Source organism: Trichoplax adhaerens, genomic scaffold (assembly GCF_000150275.1).
Source record: "Trichoplax adhaerens TRIADscaffold_1 genomic scaffold, whole genome shotgun sequence".
Taxonomy (NCBI): domain Eukaryota; kingdom Metazoa; phylum Placozoa; class Uniplacotomia; order Trichoplacea; family Trichoplacidae; genus Trichoplax; species Trichoplax adhaerens.
Genome location: NW_002060943.1, coordinates 1,894,013 through 1,914,595, shown reverse-complemented (window position 1 = coordinate 1,914,595; position 20,583 = coordinate 1,894,013). Strand labels below are relative to the sequence as shown.

General features: G+C 32.3%; 4 protein-coding genes across 4 annotated transcripts in view; 1 reads left to right on the top strand and 3 right to left on the bottom strand.

The window, feature by feature from the left end:
* Positions 1–6,223: 6,223 nt before the first annotated feature.
* Positions 6,224–6,805, top strand: TRIADDRAFT_19095 (uncharacterized protein; the record flags this gene model as incomplete). Its single annotated transcript, XM_002108448.1, has 1 exon — positions 6,224–6,805. One exon carries the CDS (start codon positions 6,224–6,226, stop codon positions 6,803–6,805), a length of 582 nt encoding a protein of 193 aa, XP_002108484.1.
* A 2,123-nt stretch (positions 6,806–8,928) lies between these two features.
* Positions 8,929–12,599, bottom strand: TRIADDRAFT_51440 (uncharacterized protein; the record flags this gene model as incomplete). The annotated part of the gene is made up of 6 exons (XM_002107652.1): positions 8,929–9,018; positions 9,747–9,959; positions 10,113–10,191; positions 10,392–10,558; positions 11,207–11,432; positions 12,157–12,599. 6 exons carry the CDS (start codon positions 12,597–12,599, stop codon positions 8,929–8,931), a joined length of 1,218 nt encoding a protein of 405 aa, XP_002107688.1.
* A 2,426-nt stretch (positions 12,600–15,025) lies between these two features.
* On the bottom strand, positions 15,026–17,840 carry TRIADDRAFT_36897 (expressed hypothetical protein; the record flags this gene model as incomplete). The annotated part of the gene is made up of 7 exons (XM_002107651.1): positions 15,026–15,215; positions 15,322–15,534; positions 15,714–15,792; positions 15,986–16,152; positions 16,508–16,890; positions 17,050–17,240; positions 17,644–17,840. The coding sequence occupies 7 exons, from the start codon at positions 17,838–17,840 to the stop codon at positions 15,102–15,104; spliced, it is 1,344 nt and encodes a 447-aa protein (XP_002107687.1). The 3' UTR covers positions 15,026–15,101.
* A 2,408-nt stretch (positions 17,841–20,248) lies between these two features.
* The window catches only part of TRIADDRAFT_51438 (uncharacterized protein), a gene marked incomplete at both ends in the record, with an annotated part of 3,054 nt that continues 2,719 nt past the window's right edge, over positions 20,249–20,583 (bottom strand). Inside the window, one exon of the mRNA XM_002107650.1 lies at positions 20,249–20,362. Within this exon, the coding sequence (XP_002107686.1) occupies positions 20,249–20,362 (114 nt within the window). The remainder of the gene's footprint in view (positions 20,363–20,583) is intronic.

Sequence of the window (20,583 nt, the reverse complement as noted above, 5' to 3'; positions counted from 1 at the left end):
CTTATCCACTGACTACAGGTCCTTTTAAATTATCAACTTGCGCTAGTTTCTTTTTTCTCAGATGTAAATACGACGTATACATTGTGCATTAACACTGTTACCACGTATTTTAAAGCATCATTTCATATGCCATTTGATAACTCATATTTACATTTATTGTAAATAATCTGTTCAAGAGGAGTAAACGATAGATTATAAACAATATACACTACTCTCATCTAGAACAGTGATTATTCTAGTCCAAAAATGTAGTCATCATCAGTTTACTCGTGTAGTATATAGTCGTCTTACTGTAGTAGTACACACTTTCCTTGCAACAACCGACCATCCTACCTACACCTATGAAAATTTGTCAACCTCGTAGGCGTCGTGTAGAATTAATGATAGGCTTACTGAAGTTGATTTTATGATGGCTTAACTATGATTACGGCTATTAGGGTATTTAATACAAAGTAAATGTACACTAGAGACCCTTGTCTAAGGGTCTCTAATGTACACTACCAGTATTCACTTGGAAAGTTGAAATGAAAGTATTTGTTTGCCAATGAATCATAGAGCATGACTCTTTTTCTTTATGAAATGATATCAATGTTTTATTTAATAATTAATCAGCATGGTTGTATACAGTAGTTTATCAGTCAACAAACTGAATAGAAGCCAGCTGAGATTGAGTAAGAAAAAGTTAAGCTAGAGTCAATCTAGCGCTGCGCAATGCTTCGTCCTCCAACTGTTTGTTTCGTTTTCAGTGCTTACAGTACTTTAATGACAGGATGGTGGCGATACACTAATACAATTTGTGCAGCAGCTTGAATTTTAATTCTACCACCAGTAACGGATTGTGCTGTAAGGATTAACTGACCTATACAGTATACAGTATCAGTTATTCCTGTAAACGACCTGGGCACAGTCCACTAAAAGGATTGATTCAAAACTTGAAGATGCAAAGCAAAAGAACCCGGAAGCGACATTTTCGGATTGCCATACTCCGTCTCCTGCTCCAGTAGTATACAACAAAGCTGTCGTCTACACTACCATATACTAGGCCAGCAGCTACTGTATGCTACAGTAGAGTCAAAGTAGCACGATGGCACTAGACGTATTATATGTTTCATACAGTACTACGCAGTATACAGTACTGTATCGCTCATGCTACAATCCAACGTCAATGACCTTTAAGAGTTCAAAAACTCCAGACATTAATGGACAAAAAACGATCAAAATATGACAGACGGAAAACGAGAAATTGATTTCTTCTCTCGTCCATTTTTTACATTGAGTCCTAATTTCAGTTAAGAATATCCATCTTTCTTAGGGGTACTTACAGTATGTTTTATCTAGAGTTTTTTAATGAACGGAAACGATCAAGATATGACAGACGGAAAACGAGAAGTTGATTTCCTCTCTCTTTCATTTTTTACATAGAGTCCTAATTTCAGTTAAGAATATCCATCTTTCCTAGGGGTGCTTACAGTATGTTTTGTCTGGAGTTTTTAAAAGGTTAACATAATTATAATTTACTGTCGATAGCTTCAATTTAGTCAATAGCATATAATCTGCTGGAGAGAGATCTCGATTTGGCGGTTGTTATACTATAGTATACCGGTACTCATTAACATAATTATAACTTACTATCGATAACTTCAATTTAGTCATTAGCCTTTTAAAAATAGATAAACAGCGCTGCCGATAAAAAAATTATTAGTTAATGTTTGTTCAATGAATTTTAGCAGAGCCTACTGCAAGGATAGAATGGCAAAGAATTAGCATAAAATGGTATAGACAAGCTACTTTTCTTACATGGATCCAGCTATTACAAGCCAGCTGAAAGCAAAGTATTGACTACTACACGTTAACGAATTATTTCCAGTGAAAGACACCTTGGAGTGTGTAATCGGCATCAACATCAAATAATGGATAACGTAAGCAGTTTACGTAATTTCTATCCAGTGTGTATACATAGTAAACATGTTCACTTGGATCTCAAGCCTTTCATCATTTTTATTCTATTATTTTTAAGATACTGTACATACAAGTATAATAAATTGGACGGCAGAGCCTAGCGATATACTGCAGGATGAATATGACTAACAACATGGGCAAGTTGGCTAATGGCAGCTACATCTAAAGTTGCTCTGGATATACGCAGATGGCATGACTATCCATAAGTGCTTTAGACTAGAAGACGGCAAAGAATATTGACGAGCTAGCTGATAATAGTAATACGTAAGGCTACTGTGAATTGGCGCATAAACATTTAGCCTGATCATTCATAAGTATAATAGACTATCGGATAATTTAGTAATTAAGTTTTGAACCTTAGAACTCGAATAATGCGATACTCTCGCTAATAGGCATAATAGTAAATCGGAAAGGGCTGAGCATCAAATCAAAAATGATTATCATGGTATTACATAATCGTTTGAACCATTTGATTGAATAGCGGGAGATATCAATCATCACTAATAATAATAATTTTAATTTTTAAGAGTTCATCAATAATTAATCGACTAAATCTACAATGAGAGCTCAATCTATATTAGAGAAGCATTACGCTGAGCTAAAAGGATTAGAAACCGCAATGGGATAGTTGGATGTACAAACTAAAATATCGATGCAAATAATAACAGTAATAAAGATTGTTTATTTTCTTTAAATTTTCCTCAAAAATCGTATCCTATCTTTGTGTAAGCAGCAACAAATACCGTAGTTTATCCACTTTATGGTATTATAAAAGTATATAGAGAATCAGTTATGTTGGAAAGGTGACAAACTATTCTATGTCTTTCATTCGTTACTTGCAAATACACTGGACTATTATAATATCTGCCATGATTTATTATTGTGAAATATTGAAATAAGATATCTAGGTCTAGAATGGAACATCACGTATAGGTAGATACTAAATTAGATTCACTTTGTTTTGAATAGTGCTGCAATCGCTTTCAGTATCCGCCACCTACGAGGTAAAATAATTTCAATATAGGGAGATATGCGAGTATTAGAACTTGGATAGCTGCTTTTTATTTAATCGGATACGGTATTTGATGCTTACATGATTCAGTTCTTCGTGTTCGTTATGGACGAGGTAACTATATTTGTTTTAGGCAATAATCATTACACAGCTGATCTCTTATAATTAATATTCGATATGGCAAAACTGAGAGATATGGCATAAACTAATTACAATTACCGTGCTTAATAGCCCAATACGGAATTCTTTGTTACATTTACATCCAATCGATTAGATGTAAATAGATTCATATCATTCACTGCTGACATTAACAACACATTGGTACTCATTAAGAGTATATCAAGAATTAAAAATTGTTGAATAGGAGGTTGATCCTAATTTACTTATTATTCTATAAGGAATCCTATCAAATGATACCCCTCGAAAAGCGTAAAGTTTAATTTATCCTGAAAGTTCTATAGTTAAATGATTATGGTCAGGCCACTGTTGGACTATCTGATAATTAATATCCTTGATATCATTAAGAAACCTTTGTTGTAATCTGATATGACAGATGTGTTTAACAGTGCTGCTTAAGACCGACTTTCGTAATCAAGCTATAGAATTAAATGCCTTAGGGTATTGATGGCTAGAAAGGAGCTTTTATTCATAACTAGTTGCATTCATACACCATTCCAGGTAGAGTAAATCAGCTGCTATAGCCATAATAGTTCACTCACTATATCGTGAATAGGTACACTTAAAGTATTGTAAATTGCACATTTTCGGATCGTAGGCAAATCTATCGGCTATACCTAGAACATGCTGTAGCTTCAGTTATTTCATATTTACAAGTTATAATGACAGTCCGTCATAGTTCTGAGTTAAAAAGGCTTTGTGAATTGACCGTTTCAAATCAAAGCTACGCTTAACGGTGTATCTCTATTAATTTGCAATTGTGCCTGTTTAACAGCATAATGGGCATACGAGTATACTATAGCTAGCTACGGTCTTGTATGCAAGAAATAGGAATATTTTATTATTTCGCAATTTAAAATCAAATATAGTAAAGGTATTTCATTTCCTGTAACACTTATAAAGTCGTAACGTAAAACAATTCTACTTTCCGCCATAAACATCCTTTTTCCGGTTAATTTCTGCTGTGAGGCTTTAATAAAATTTTTCTATCATTTCTTAAGATCAAATTGATTCAACAAGATTATTTCTTTAATTATTTCATTTTGAAAGGAGAGCAGAGAGGAAAATGAAAGAGGAAATCTTTCTTCTAGCTTTGAAATAAAAATAACGTTAATATTGAAGGTATACGACAAAATAATGGAGAACTACTGTAATTAATCTATAGGAAATCAATCGCCAGTTGGTAACTACTATTATCTCTTATAATTATTTTATACGCATAAGAAAGTAGTAGTAGTATTAGTAGTATAAAATTAGGTCTTCGACTAATCTTACATGTAGATGATGAATATCCTGCACTTTCTGGTTCAAGATAGCTAACAAAATTGCTATGGTGACAATGATAATTAAGAGAAGATGGATCAAATAAAATGTCATCACAAGTACTCTAGCTTAATCTAACAAGATCCTATTACGGAATAACGGTTCCATATAAAAGTTGCATTAATAAATGAAAATATCCTTTAAATGACTGCTATGCTAGATCATACCACATTCGATCAATATAGTTTGTACAGTATATCAGAAAGTCTTATACAGTACAGAGATCGTGCTTTGCTTATAGAGTTCCTATATTAAAAAAATTCATGGCCATAATAGAAAGAATAATGACATACAGTATATATAATCCCGCCTAGGAAATATACTGTGTTTAGATAAGTATCCTAGTTGGGAATAATTGATTTAAATAGTCAGGTATTAGCTCTATCCTTTTATAGAGATCCGTAATACTGTACTCTTGGTATTATTACTGTTTAATAACAGCAATAGAAAATGAATCATTATTATCCTGGCTATATATTGTACAGCTGTCTCGCATTGATTTTGTCATTGCCATTTTTGAAAATTACTCTACTTTATTTAGCGACAATGCTTATACATTAAGGACAATTATAAATTTTCATGGACGTTATCTACCGTTACATCATTTATACACGTATTTACAGAGTTGCAAAGGGTCTGGTGTTTCTTACGGGAACTCTATCGACGTAGATGTGATTGATCGATATTTATGACCTACTGTTAGTTAAAAGGCAACGCTCATCCAATTTACTCTATTACATAGCGGGGAGTATTATATTCAAACGACTGAAAATTACACAGGAAATTCTTGCGTTTAGTAAAAAGGATCAAAAGGATCATTCGAAACATTTTGTTATTTATCCAGGCAAGTATAGTATAGGTTACTATAAGTTTAGATCATTTAGAAATCAGGATAGAACGTCATCATATTACAAAGGATGAGTTAATCACAGTTTAATTCATTTTTCTATAGTAATATAACTCTAAGCACACAGATTAATTGAAAAAAATTTATTTTGCCATAATTTAATTTGTTTAAAGCATGATCTCGAAGTGATAAAATTCTAGTGAAATTAATTCCAAAATTCCTCAGCTTTTATCTACACTTTCAGAATTTATTATTAGTTTCAACTTTCAATAATTAAAAGCATATTCACTACTGAATAGAATAAATTTACTTTATGGTGAAATGTCTCCTGTAAATAGTATGTTTGATTATCTTATAGTAGAGTTTGCAGTAACCTTGATTTATTTGAAGTTAGATATAACATATTGCAAGACTTGCTTGACATGTATTTTATTCTATAGCACCGTCATATAATTTGTCACCAAAATTTGACTATAATTGTATTCTATAGTAAAATGAATATATAATTTAGTAGTAGTGTAAATAATTTTTCGCCAGTAGAACAGTTTTCAGTTTGTGAAAGTGAGTAATTCCTTGTACGACTTTTACAACAAAGTAGTAAATTCAATTTTTTCTTTATCAAGGGCAATTTACCAATCCATTTTAAAAACTTTCTTATTTTATTGCAAGATGTTTTTTATATACTTCAATGCGAGAGATTAATCCTTATAGACATACAGCTACAAATTTTATCAAGATAATATTAATTATAAATAATTTGGACTTTAATATTAGATATTACTGTAGTAAATTAATATTTTTTAAATTTATTTTGAGCTATTTTCTCATTATACCTTGTATATTCATACTCTACTTTATGGTACTATTTATTCTTTAGGCAATTAAAAAAAAATCGTTGATAATTTATGCAGTCAATTAAATGTGTAATAGTGGGCGATGGTGCCGTTGGCAAGACCTCTTTATTAATATCATATACATCCAATAAATTTCCCGAAGAATATATTCCTACTGTATTTGATAATTATACTGCAAATTTGCTGGTTGATGATAAGCAAATTACATTAGGATTATGGGATACAGCTGGACAAGAAGATTACGATCAACTTCGGCCATTATCCTATCCTCAGACCAATATTTTCTTGATTTGCTTCTCGGTTACTAATCCAATATCGTTACATAATGCCTCGGAAAAATGGCTACGAGAAATTACTCAGCATTGCCCTTCAGTACCATTTATATTAGTGGGTACTAAGACGGATGTACGGGATGAAATCAATGAAGAGAGAAAGACGGAAAAGGATTCAGTTGTAATGACTCACAAAGGTCGTCGAATAGCTAGCCAGATCGGCGCAGTAGCGTATTGTGAATGTTCTGCAAAGACACGAAAAGGGCTAAGAGAGGTCTTTGATGAAGCTATTAATGCCGTTTTGTATCCACCCGATCAAGAGACAAAGTTAAATCGTAAAAGGATTTGTACAATATTATAATGGTAAATGCTGATGGAAGCTAGTAGCGAAATGGCTTGTGTTAAGAAAATGAATGACTGTGATATAGAGCAATTAGCTAGTAAATGAATAAAATAAAATTTATTTTATACTGGTGCAGCGCTTTAATTCTGCTTATTTGGCTGCTTGTTAATATTAAGTTATTTTTAGCAATATTATTTTATTAAAAATCCTAAGCCTGATCTAATTACAAAATTGATACCTTTGATGGATATAATATTTACAAAATCAACCAAAAAAAGATTTTAAAGCGGTATTCGCGCTACTTGTGATCAATTATCATGAATTTCGGTTATTAATTATCAACATTCTTGATTACTATCGCAAATTTGATGCACTTTCTAATCGCTGTATTGAATGTACTGTATTACTATTTGAGCGTATTCAATACTTAGGAAAGCCTATTCAGGTTTCGAATAAAAATTAGCTCTTCGCTCATTCGGTAATAGAGCGCTGGTCGTGTATCGAAATTCACTGGAATTTATCCTTTGCTTCATCAGCGACTTCTATCATTTAATAAAAAGAGGAAACAATTTTATAACCATTTTAAAAATCTGTTAACCAATTAAAGTTGTGAAAGCTTATGATTCGATCTAGGTAATCATAAGCTTCTACTTATTTGTATATCCTTTAGAGCGTTAAAAACACGGTATTTACTAAGTAAATAGATTGTTTTAACACTTAGCAAGAGATTTCCTTTTGATTTGTCAGATGTAGTCATTTTTTGTGTTGATAATTACTCATAAAGTAAATAGATATGTTTGGCTATGAAAATTTAAGTCATGGTTTCTGCCCTACTAGGATACGCAAGAGTGTCACACCGCTAAACTCAATCATAAATATCTATTTAAATGCAATACGAAATAGATTGATTTGTATTCGAAATTTGGGGATTTCAAACTTTATTAGTAGTTAGATCAAATATATGGCACGCTTAAAAAGATCAATACCTGACTGTTCAGAGTAGATAACAGCATATAACTAGTATAAGATGATTAATGCATTTATTTAGATCATTTATTGCCTAGGGATGATGTAAGCATTAGTAAATAGATTCTCATATATATGTGATTTAACACATAAATAGGTATTTAATTAATTTTACTTTGATGCAATCTTAATATCAAATAGCAACAGCACATTCCAATTTTGAAAAAACTATAGTCAGATCTTCATCTTGCTTAGACATGTCATTACACTATGAATCAGCTTCAGTAAATAATATATTTATATTAAATCATATTAGATAGAATAATTACCAATTGATATGGATTAGGCATTTAGTATTGGCTAATACAAGGTATGGCCGTGATATATTAACACAATGTAATTTTTTTAGCTTGCAATGTCGATTAATTCACTGGACTGTTTAATAACCTTGTTGATTTTAATTAGTAGTTAATTAATAATTAATTGAAAAGCGAATACAACAATCAAATTAAAAATTTTCTTTACTATGTTGCCATAAATTATATAATTATTCGTGACATCATAGCATACAGTGGGCTTATGAACAGCTATGACATCATCTATTCTAGCTAATAAACCTTAGGGCTACTTGAATACTGCACGGATTCAGAAAATTTTTAATAATTAGTGAAAGAAAAGGTATTCTCGAGAGAGCAAAAATAGTCTAGTATGATCATTGACTTTTAATACGATATGTTGCCTAGTAGTAGGTAATAAATTTTTTTAATCAATTACGTATATGTAATAAAGATCTATAGCTACTTGATACGGCTTCAGTAATATCATTATTTTTAGGGCACTTACAAATATATACGTGTAAAGGATTAAAACTGGCAGTAAATGCGATTGAAGATCATAAATATCAACAATATTGTAATATTGCATATCTTATCCTACCCAAAATATTAAATTTGGATTAATTCAGGTTCTTTACATTACTTTTTATCTTGCTTGGAGGTCTCTAATTATATTCGAAAATGTTATGTTAAGAACCAGGTAATAATAGACTAATTGCAGTACAATAATTATGGTCTTTATTTCCCTTAACCATGGATTGTTAAGTACTTCACAAGGTTTGGTGGACTATGCCTTAACTTAATCTTCCTTAATTGTAGACGCAGATTTCATGCATTAATCTACAGGAACTGTGATTTATTGTATTCCTTAACTATATTAGGATAATGATTATCCGATATATTTTCCGTTAATTCTTGTATAGGCATGATCTTGATTAGAAATATTGGATATAGAGTCAGATTTTAATGGAGTAATCATGATAAAATCAAGAAAAGACTATCTGTAGAAAGCTTTAATTTAATAAATTTTACCTTCGAAATTTTGCAATATACTTTTGATAACGGACGATTAAATAGTATAAATTGTATAAATATTATCAACTTTTGGCTTCTTCATAATTTCATTGTGTAATACAATTAATTTATATTTAACTAATTTATAGTTACAGAGATCTTATAGAAATGTAACAGCTCTTGTGCTTCGTTAACTCTTAAGCTATTCTCTTTCCTAATCTATGACCAATAGTTAAGAAATTAATTTTATCAATACGATATAGCAATTTTCCAAGCATTATTATTTCTTTAGTTATTGCTTTCGTATTCAACCAGCTATTGAACAAAAGTTAGGAAAAGCAACCTATTGTAGTATCTAGTATTATACAAACATTACTTGGATATCTACAGTTTCTATTCATGTGACATATTAATCGCTATCGTAGCTCCTTACACTAAATTATGAAAGGCTATCTGCATTTTATCCCTGGGAACCAGAATCATTCTGTTTATAGGAGTATTTTCGGATGAATTCATTGTTTCTATTTCGCATTCTAGAATTAACTACGTATTTTAAATCGATTTGATTAGAATAAACTTCAGCTAGAATAATGTCTTGTCAAAGATTATTTAGACTAACTTTAGTATAGATGATAGGAACTAACCTTTGACATTAAGGTATATATTTCCATTTCTGCTATACGTTTTCCAATACACATTCGAGGACCATAGCCAAATGGTAAATATTGAAATCGACTCTCACTTTTATTTCCTTGGCGATCACTGCCTCTTAGCCATCGCTCTGGCATGTATTGACTTGGATTAGTGAAAGCTGATTCATCTCTAGCCATAAAGTAATGTCCGATCCAGACGAAACTCTATTTGAAAATAACAAATTTATTTAATTTACTAAGTATAATTATTGCTATACTCGTAAAAAAGGACACACTATTAATTTATAATATTATAATTTAGAATACTTTGCTCTATTTGCCTAATTATATACTCAACTAATGAATATACCGATATACCTTAGCTGGCACTTTATATCCACTAAGTACAAGATCTTCATTAATGATTCGTGGTAAGGCAACGGAAATTGGATGAATTCTATAATGATTAAAATTGTTCTTAACTTATAGCAAAGAATCTCAGATTTTGCTACCATCTTCATTAAAAGAAATAAAAATTTATCTTGTCATCTCCACTCGAAGATAAAAATTTATAAATTTTAATATTAGAAGATGTAAATACTTTACTATCGTTATTCATGAAGGATATTAATGTTTTCTAGTTGATTATACACTAACCTTAATGTTTCTTGCAGGCATGCACGTAAGTATGGCATCTTTTGAAATAAATCTAGATTGGGTTCTTTGGAATCTTTCATAACGCGTCTAATTTCATCGCGTAATCTATTTTGCACACGTGGATTTTTACCGATATCATACAGCATCCATAAAAGAGTATTGGCTCCCTAGAGAAAATGTAAGGATATGAATTTTCCAATAAATACAGCTAGGTTCTGTTGAATAGAATAACAAATCAACGACTATCAGGGGAATACAAAGACAATTAATTATGGCTATAGATCCCGATTTATTCATCTATTCGATGTTGAACTGCTTGTAGGTTAGCAAATAAATTAGCTATATTATGCTATGTTGGTATTTCGTTGAAATACGCGTATATGCCATAAGCAATGTCCTGTTTCTGGAACAGGTTACTAGTATCGTTGTATTTGAGTTCCATTCAATTTTATTCTAAAGTCAAAATCAATCTAAACTCGAAATTAGGGAGCATTTAGAATACCTTATCGTCCATTAAGGTACATTACAATAGAAAGTATTTAACAATATTATTGTACTTTAGCAAGTTAAAGTGATTCATTATTTTGATTTCATTTCGTTTTACCGTGTCTATTCCAGTAAGGAGTAACTCTATCATGACCACATTGGCTTCACTTCGATTTAGTTTGCCTGTTGCGATCACATAGCTAAGAAAATCAACTCCACTGCCTGATCGGGCTATGTCATCCGCTGCTGGTTATCTTCTTTTCAAGTTGCTCTCGTTTCTCTTCTATAATATCGTCAGCAAATTGGAAAGCCAAATCGGACCATTTAACCAGTTTTTTCCAATTTTTATTGAAGATATACTTGAAAACGAAGACGGGAACTGTCAATAAATCGCTGGTAGCTTCTAATATTTTGGTAACAGACTGATAGAATTCTTCGACTTTGGGCTCAATTGGCTCTTTAAACATTCCCAGACGTTTTTCAAGCAAAATACCTGCAACGGCTGTAATTATGGAAATAGAAATAAAAATAAATTCTGCATAATAGTGTTTAGCTCTATTGATAGTTTTTTTATGTGTAGTATTTATATATAAGATACTAGATAAGATCATTTTTATAATGATTAATTATATATATGGAATGGAAGAACTAATCATCTCACATTCTGCCGTATACTTGTTAATTTCTTTCTCGATATCGAGTACGATGCCATTATTTCCGCGGAGTCGTTTAAGGCGTTAAATGAAATCATTGGAAAGATCATTAATTCTGTCAGAATAGTATGCTATTTCTCTTGGTCTCATCATCTTCTTATCCATAACACTACGAAATTTTTTCCATTCTTCATCTTTGCTAAATTAAGATAGAAAGTAAAGTGGCAATATTACTTGCATTCAACATTGTTCATGAATCTATCTCATAAATAAATGTAGATTCAGTTATGATGTCATATTCTGCAATATGTCATCGTTGCAATTTTGACACTTGATGCATATGTATTAATAAAACAGAAAATGATAAGATCAAAGAATCATAATATTATTTTTATCCTGTTAGCAATGCATAGACGGTAGATGTTGAGGCTACTATTGGCCACTATTCTTTCTTATACAGTAGTAACAGGCATTTTATCACCAATGAGCTTATGATGTACAGAATAAAAATGCCAACTACAGCAATGGAGTGATCTAAAATGATTCTCGAATAAAATAATATTTGTATCCAAAACACTTAAACTGGTTCGCATAACTATTTAAAATATCATTCAAAAACAACTTACGAAAGTATAACCCCCATGGACAGGTTGCGCTTCTTCCTGTACTCCACTAGTGGTATAATAGGATTTCTATCTGGATATTTGCCTTCCGCACGTAGTACCTTCTCTGCATCTTCCACTGTGGAAACATAGACAATAGAATAATGTCCCATTTTCTCTTTATAAATTGGTCCATACTGCTGTCTTCTTTCTTCGGTTATAGCAAATAAATTCTTGAATCCCCAGCCATCATTTCTGACATAATCTAGCAGTGTACCAATGATTGGTAATCCTTTCGGCCCTGGGATCTGATCCATAGGCTTTGCATTAGCCATTTCTAAGTCATTTCCAACAGGATTTACATTCGTTGATGAATATCTCAGTGATAGGATAGGTAAGGAGATTCTCGGAATACATGCAGCAACCACTTGATGATGCTTCCAAATTGTTGTAGCATAGGACATCATTTGGATTGATGATTTCAATTTAGGCTCGACGGAAACTGTAATCAATTCAGACAAATCATTTATATCATCGTTAGAAACGCTTAAGACAGGTCTTGGTAATGATCATTTATCAATAGTACATAGTAGAATAGAAAATTAAAGATTACTAGAAGCTAACGATTGATCATGCCTTTCAAAAATTGCTCTGACGAAAGTGTATCAAGATATATAGCGCACAAATTTCTCCAGTAATGTCTAATTTCAACAGTTTTTCTGGCTAAAGTATACAAAGATGTATAGCATACAGACTTCTTTAGTAATGTCTAATTTCAGCAAATTGTTCTAGACGGACATGCACAGGACGGAACAGCTATAGTACAAAGCTATGGTGCAAATGTCTAATTTTAAGTTTTCAACAATTGCATTGGCTAAAGTACGTAAATAAAGATGAATATGTAGATCATATAAACCTCTTTCGTAGTTTAATAATTACATCGGTTAAAGTATATAAAATGTATAGCATACAAGCTTCTTCAGCGAAATCGAATTTCAGCAATTGCTTTGGCTAAAATACGGCATATAAAGATGAACATGGCATACAAATTTCTTCAGCAATTTCAACAATCGCATTGGCTAAAGTATATAAAGATGCATATAGCAAACAAATTTCTTCAGTAATTTTAACAATTGCCTTGGCTAAAGTATATAAAGGGGTATATAGCATGCAAATTTCTTCGGTAATTTCAATAATTGCTTGGCGAAAGTATATAAAATGTATAGCAAACAAATTTCTACCGCGAAGTCTAATTTCGACTATGGCTTGTAAATGTATAGCTTATAAATTTCTTAAGTAATGTTTAATCTTAGAAGTTGCTTTCTACCTTGTTTATTGTGCCCACTAACTAGTTTGATCGAGAAAAGTAGAAGTCGTTCTATCGATTATTTTTGCGAAGTAATGAAAAATTTTGAAAATTTATCAATGTTGCTACTGAAAAATTCTATTTGACCCTGAGTTTGTGTCAAATCTGACCTCAATTTCATGGTACAACAGATAAATAAGCTCCATATGATTCAATACTGTAACAATGTAAACTGCAATAAAGACTGGTTGTATAGTATATGATAGATATATCTTGATTTAATTACGGGACTAAGCTAAGTAAATATGCTTAGCGTAGTACGTCGTCGCTACGAGACATCCTTTAGGCTAAGGAACCTTTAGAAGCTTGTATCATTCGATTCATTAATGTAGTTGTGCAATAGGATTTATTACCTCATTCTGTCCAAACGGGAGACATAACAGTCTCCAGCTAGCTGTAGACAAACAATGTTCAAGGTACTTAAAGTAATACAAAACTAGCCACGTATACCTTTTAACTCATATCAGGCTATCGAAGTAGTATAAATTTATGAGTAATTTCAGAAGTTTTGTTAACATCTTAAGTACTCTTTTGCAATAGCTGAATTATTTCATTCGCTTTCATTTTACCGCTTATGATGATAGAAATGAATGTAAACATGCTTGAGATTGAAATATTTATCCAAGCATTGCTAACGTTCAGGACTGAGTTTAACGAATGATCGCGGTAAATTTAGAAGACTGAAATATTTATTGGGCATTAGCCAAGTTTGAGGTTGACGATAACGAGAAATTTTTCATAAAAATTGAAATATATATTTGGGTAGTAGTCCAGCTCAGGATTGATCACTATGGAAAGTTATAGAAAATTCGTATAAATGAATCATTTATTCGGGCATTGATCGCAGCGGAAATACAGTGATCCACAAATTGCAAAATTAATATTTATTTATTTACATAGTGCAAATGAGTGAGAATAAGGTGAGAGTCTTCTGTTGTGACAGTAGTTGAAAGTCTAAAGCTTTTATCTAGGTAATATATACTTGAAGGATAAGTATGTGACTACCGGTTTACGGTTTTTATACCGTACGCTTTTCATGCAATATCAAATCGTAGGATCAGCTTAATCTAAGTTATCATTTACTCTTACGCTTGTCGTTCTAGTGGAAAATAGGATCTAAGTTAGGGTTTGAAAGATCTTGAATCGAATAATATAGTTCAAATATAAATACCTATGAAATTGTTCAATCACGATTTGGAACTCTGAAATTTTGTAATAGACTTCCGGCACAGGAAGACAATAAATTAATATAGATTAAACCAAATGCAGATATTAATTATTTTCATCATTTTATTTGCTATCCTAATTTAAAATATAAATGCACTTTAGAATATAATTTTGATAGTTTATTAGCTTATTTTTAAATTCTCTATCTAATAGAACCAATCTATAACCAGTACAGTAGAACCAGCTGCTTTTGCACTTTTGGAAATTATCAACTTTTGAGCATTAATATTTTGAAGATATTTTTCTCTCCAATTTATCTGAGCGCTAATTGTATATGAAAGAAGGAAAAGGATATTATTTTTTACTATATCAGATATTCAAAGCATTTCTTACATGTCTAATACTATAATCGAATTCGTAGGATAGACTAATTAGCTTATACTAAATCATGTAAAGCTATTTGCATCTTATCCTTGGGAGCCATGAGCAACCTATTAACAGGAGTGTTTTCGGTGGGATTCATCGTTTTTATTTCATAGTCTAAAATTAACTGAGTTATTTTAAAATTGGTCAGATTAGGATTACCTCAAGTAAAGTGGAAATTTTCTAGTTGAAGTACTGTACTTTATAACTGATCTCGAAACATAAGCACTAACCTTTGCCATTAAACTTTGTATTTCCATTTCTGCTACACGTTTTCCAAGACACATTCGCGGACCAAAGCCAAATGGTAAATATTGAAACCGACTCTCGCTTTGATATCCTTGGCGATCGCTGCCTCTTAGCCATCGCTCTGGCATGTACTGCTGCGGATTAGTGAAAACTGATTCATCTCTGCCCATAATATAGCTTCCAATCAAGACAAAACTCTATTTGAAGTAAACAAATTGAGGTAAATCCACAAGTACCGGTATCACACGAAAACTATTGCGTAGCTAAGATTTCGAAGGCTGGACACATGTACAGTATTCGAATATAGGATACTTTGCCTATTTTTCTAATCCTATCAAAAATCAGTTAATGAATATCGATTTAGGATCAATTATACCTGGGCAGGTACTTTATATCCGCTTAGTACAAGATCTCTATCAGTAATTCTTGGTAAAGCGAAAACGATTGGCTGAAGTCTGTAATAATTTAATAATAATTCTTATTAAGTTCATTTTAAAAAATTTTAATTTACCATATCAAAATTTAGATCACTGTAATTTAAATGTGTTCTATCGCTGATTTAAATCTAGCATCAAATTCAGCAATTGTGGTAGTCTATTACATCTGTAAGATACTGAATTACATTTGCTCTGTTTAGTAAATACTAACCTCAAAGTTTCCCTCACGCATGAACGCAAGTATGGCATCTTCTCTAATAAGTTTGCATCTGGTTCTCTACAATCTTTCATAACGCTACGAACTTCATTCCTTAATTTATCTTGGACTTGAGGGTTTTTACCGAGATTGTACAGGGTCCACAAAATCGTTGAGGTTGCCTAAAGGATAAACACGTTTCAGTCATAATTATAACTAGGGTCTATTAGAATGGAGATTGATTGATTTAACATCGATTTAATAGTTTTCTTGGTAAAAGAATGTTCTATGAGTCATAAAAAATTTCAATACTGACAAGGTGTCTTATAAGAATATATAAGCCAGATATTGTGTGACTGATATAACATACTACTTATGTAGGTGCTTTTTGGGTTGATTTTTTTTCGATTTATTAGCTTATATGCTTTATAATTATCGTAAACTCTACATATTGTGGCATTAAAAAGTACCTTCGTTTAATTACTGTTTAAAACATTTAACACATATGCGTATATCATTTATTTTACTATGCCTTACCGTGTCCATTCCAGCAAAGAGTAACTCTATCATGGCCACGTTTGCCTCACTTCGATTTAATTTACCCGTAGCTATAACATAACTAAGGAAATCAATTCTATCGCCTGATCGAGTTATGTCATCAGCACTTGCTATCTTCTTTTCAAGTCCTTTCCTTTTCTCCTCTACGATATCATCAGCAAATTGAAAAGCTTTATCTGACCATTTAACAAGTTTTTTCCAATTCTTAGTAAAGATATACTTGAAGATAAAAGGGGGAACGGCCGTTAATTCGTTGGTAGCTAGCAAAAGTTTAGTGATAGACTCGTAGAAATCTTCAACTTTAGGATCGATTGGTTCGTTGAACATTCCCAGACGTTTTTCGAATAAGACCGTTGCAATGGCTGTTTGCATAGTTACAATTAAAATTAGTACAGGAGGTTAAAATTCTTCTATTAATTTACATCTACTATTTCTTTTCCTATCATTTTATATAACGGTTGCTTGATAAGATTAGATAATGATAGTTATCGCTGTTGTCATTCGCAATTAATATTACTTACACTCTGCTGCATATTTAGTAACTTCTTTCTCGATATCAGGTATAATTCCATCATCTCTGCGGCAACGCTTAAGACGTTGTAGGAGATCATCACCGACATCGTTGATTCTATCAGCATAGCATGAGACTTCGTGTGGTCTCATCATTTTCTTATCCATCACAGTGCGAAATTTTTTCCACTCTTCATCTTTGCTAAATTGTATATTATAGGTAAAGTGGTGTTATTCAAGTTGGCTAGCTATGAAGACGCAGATGTTGATATTGATTAAAAATAGATGATTGGAGCTACATTTAGCAAAGGTAACTATTCTGATGTAACCTTAGATGGTTGTGCAAAATGGTGGCGATTTCAAGCCTATACACTACGATTAACATAAAATTAAAGCTGAATTCTATGTGGCAATGCATAGATGTTAAACCGTTTCTATTTACATTACTGTATTGGGTGTTAGCAGCAAATGTGAAGAACTGGTAAGCATTTTGTCATCATTGAGTTACTTTAATAGAGTAATACTGATCATTAAAGTAAAGTGTTGAGGCTCTTAAAATCTTCTTAGTAGTATCGCAGTGAAGAATATTGGTTAAGACTACTTACGAAAGCATGACGCCCATGGGTAAGTTGCGTTTCTTTCTGTACTCGATCAATGGCACGATTGGACTCCTATTTGGATATTTACCTTCTGCACGTAGGACTTTTTGTGCATCATCAGCGTCGGAGACAACGATAATTGTAAAATTTCCCATTTTTTCTTTATAGATTGGGCCATATTTCTGCTTTCTCCTCTCGGTCATGGTAAATAAATTTTTGAATCCCCAACCATCATTTTTAGCGTACTCTAGCAGTGTACCAATGATTGGTAATCCTTTGGGTCCAGGAATCTGATCCATAGGCTTTGCATTGGCCATTTCTACGTGATCTTCTACTGGATTAGCATTGGTGGTGGAATATCTCAGCGACAAAAATGGTAATGAGCTACTTGGGTTGCATGCTGCAATCACTCGATGATGCTTCAAAACGGTGATAGCGTATGCCATGATTTATGCAGGTAGTTTCCAATTTCAAAGGGCAGCCAAAGCTCGACAATCAATTCAGTCGTCAATTGATAAACTAGTAGAAAATATTTTTAAAGCTCTTTTATCAATTACTCTTGATACTAGACAATACTAATTTGTATAGTATAAACGATTAATTTAAGATTAGTGGGAGGCCATGATTTATGCTTTCTTTTAAAATGACGTTCATCAAGTATCTAAAAGACCTACAGGATATCCGTTAGCACCGCAAGATTGATAGATGAGAGGTGTAATAATTTTGTGTTTGGGTAATGCAGTATCTTGAGCTGCACTCGACTCGATCAGCTAGCCACTCCTCAGTAACAATAATTTGCACACCTTTATATAGGATCGCTTACGTCGATGATGCAATCTTGATAGGAAAGCAATCATCCACATCTCTTGTTTTTTACATTCTGAAATCCATTTTATAATAAGACTGCGATTGCGTAAATCAACAAGAATTACTGGGAAACAAGGCAAGGCTAAATCATAATTTGGAGAAATTAGAATAAACAAACGGCTAAACAAGCGCCTTTTAGTTGAGGATATTGTGGATAAGAAATGCCTATCGTATGCAAGTAGAATGCAACTCGATAGGGATAATATTGGCAGCTTTTCAAGTTGGCCTAACGATCGATCGATGCATTTTTAATCGATTGCATTAATAGGCTAATGGATGGCAAAGTTCTTTGTGCTTATTAACATGGATCAGCCCACATACAATACTGTGCTGTAGATCGAGGATGGTAGCCGTTGGCTTACTCGTATGTCTATCTTTATTCTAAAATAAACAATCGCGATAGATTGGTACATGTTGTTAACTAGAATGATGTGAGTGATCTATTGCCTTGCTGAAATAATCGATAGATAAATAGTAGTAATCTATGTTTGATCTTTCTACTGCTTCCTTTCCAACAAAGATACGTGTCTATGTCAGTAGGCTGGCAGTTATAATATGGTTTACTCTCGGTAATCTAGAGTAACCTAAACAGTAGTTAAGAAATATCTATAAAATTCTCATGTATTAGTTATCCACGAATTTGTTAAGATAATCAAACTTGTACATTTATGTAAACACAACATTGCAGAACCTCCAGCTATTGTTGACATAAGCTCTACCTCGAGTATTCTTTCTTATTCATGGAACAGTAATTGCTACAATGATGATCATTAATAAATAAATAAAATACGAATATAAAAACGGAAGGCTTTTCTATACCGGTAGAATACAGTAGGCAGTACAGCTCTGAACAAATACTATCCCCTAAACCGGTAAGTGATTGAATTAGTCAGCTGAAAATACGTAGATCGACTATTTCGCTGGTGACTTCAGTATGGCTGCAATGGTATACCATGCTATCGTAGGTTTTCCAATTTCTCAGGTTCTCGTCCACTCCCAATTCCGTAATCGATATTTTCAAAAGTAGTCCATTGAAATCCTTAGTATACAATGTTTTACTATGATTACTCTACCAGCGATTTCTTAAGGGAAATTTCTCTTGCAAGTCTTGCTTCAAATCTGATGTTAAAAGTTCTAGCTCTAGTTCTATCGCGACTATAGTTACTCTAGTATGTTTCACTCGACTATAACCCATATTTATTACAGTTATCATATTCATAGAATGTCAAGATAATCTTTTACAGTAGATTCTCTTTCCTCATGTTACTCTGAATTCATATTCCAAACCAGACAACAAATGACAAATTGCAGATCTCTGCTCCAAATATGGTGTATTCTATATCTGCTCTTGTACAATATACGGGTATTTATACTGTAGATTCTGGAATGCATGTCAATATCGGCATTAGAAATACTCTAAGTCGATAGCTGGAAATATCGGTATCATTTTATTCATTTTGATAAACAATTTAAATTGGAAAGGCCTCAGGTCTGGCATTAGCCGAATTTAATAAATGTAAGCTGCAGTTGATAACATTTGCTCTTTGAAAGGCACTACAACATTTAAGCATTAATCTACTCGCTAGTTTATTTTTACGTTTATCTTAGCCTTCCAAAAATATTCATTGAAATGTAGTAGTATTGTATTAAATTTTTCTATTAAAATATCCGAGAAGATGAAATCTTGTCAAGTAGTGAGTACGAGTATTTAACATATATCATAAAAACAAGCGTAGCATAATATCTACTTTAAATCATTAAGTGCTATTATCATCTTATCCTTGGCGGCCATGACGAGCCTGTTAACTAGAGTATTTTCGGTAGGATTCATGGTTTTTATTTCATATTCCAAAATTAGCTGCGTTTTAGAAAGTTAATAATGTTCTTTAGTCATTACCAAATTATTATGAATTACTATGCTATATGTATATTATCTGTATACTTAAGAGAATAGATCAAGTATGAAGAAACTGACCTTTGATAACAAAGTATGTATTTCCATCTCTGCTACGCGTTTTCCAATACACATACGTGGACCAAAACCGAATGGTAAATATTGAAATCGGCTATCGCTATGAT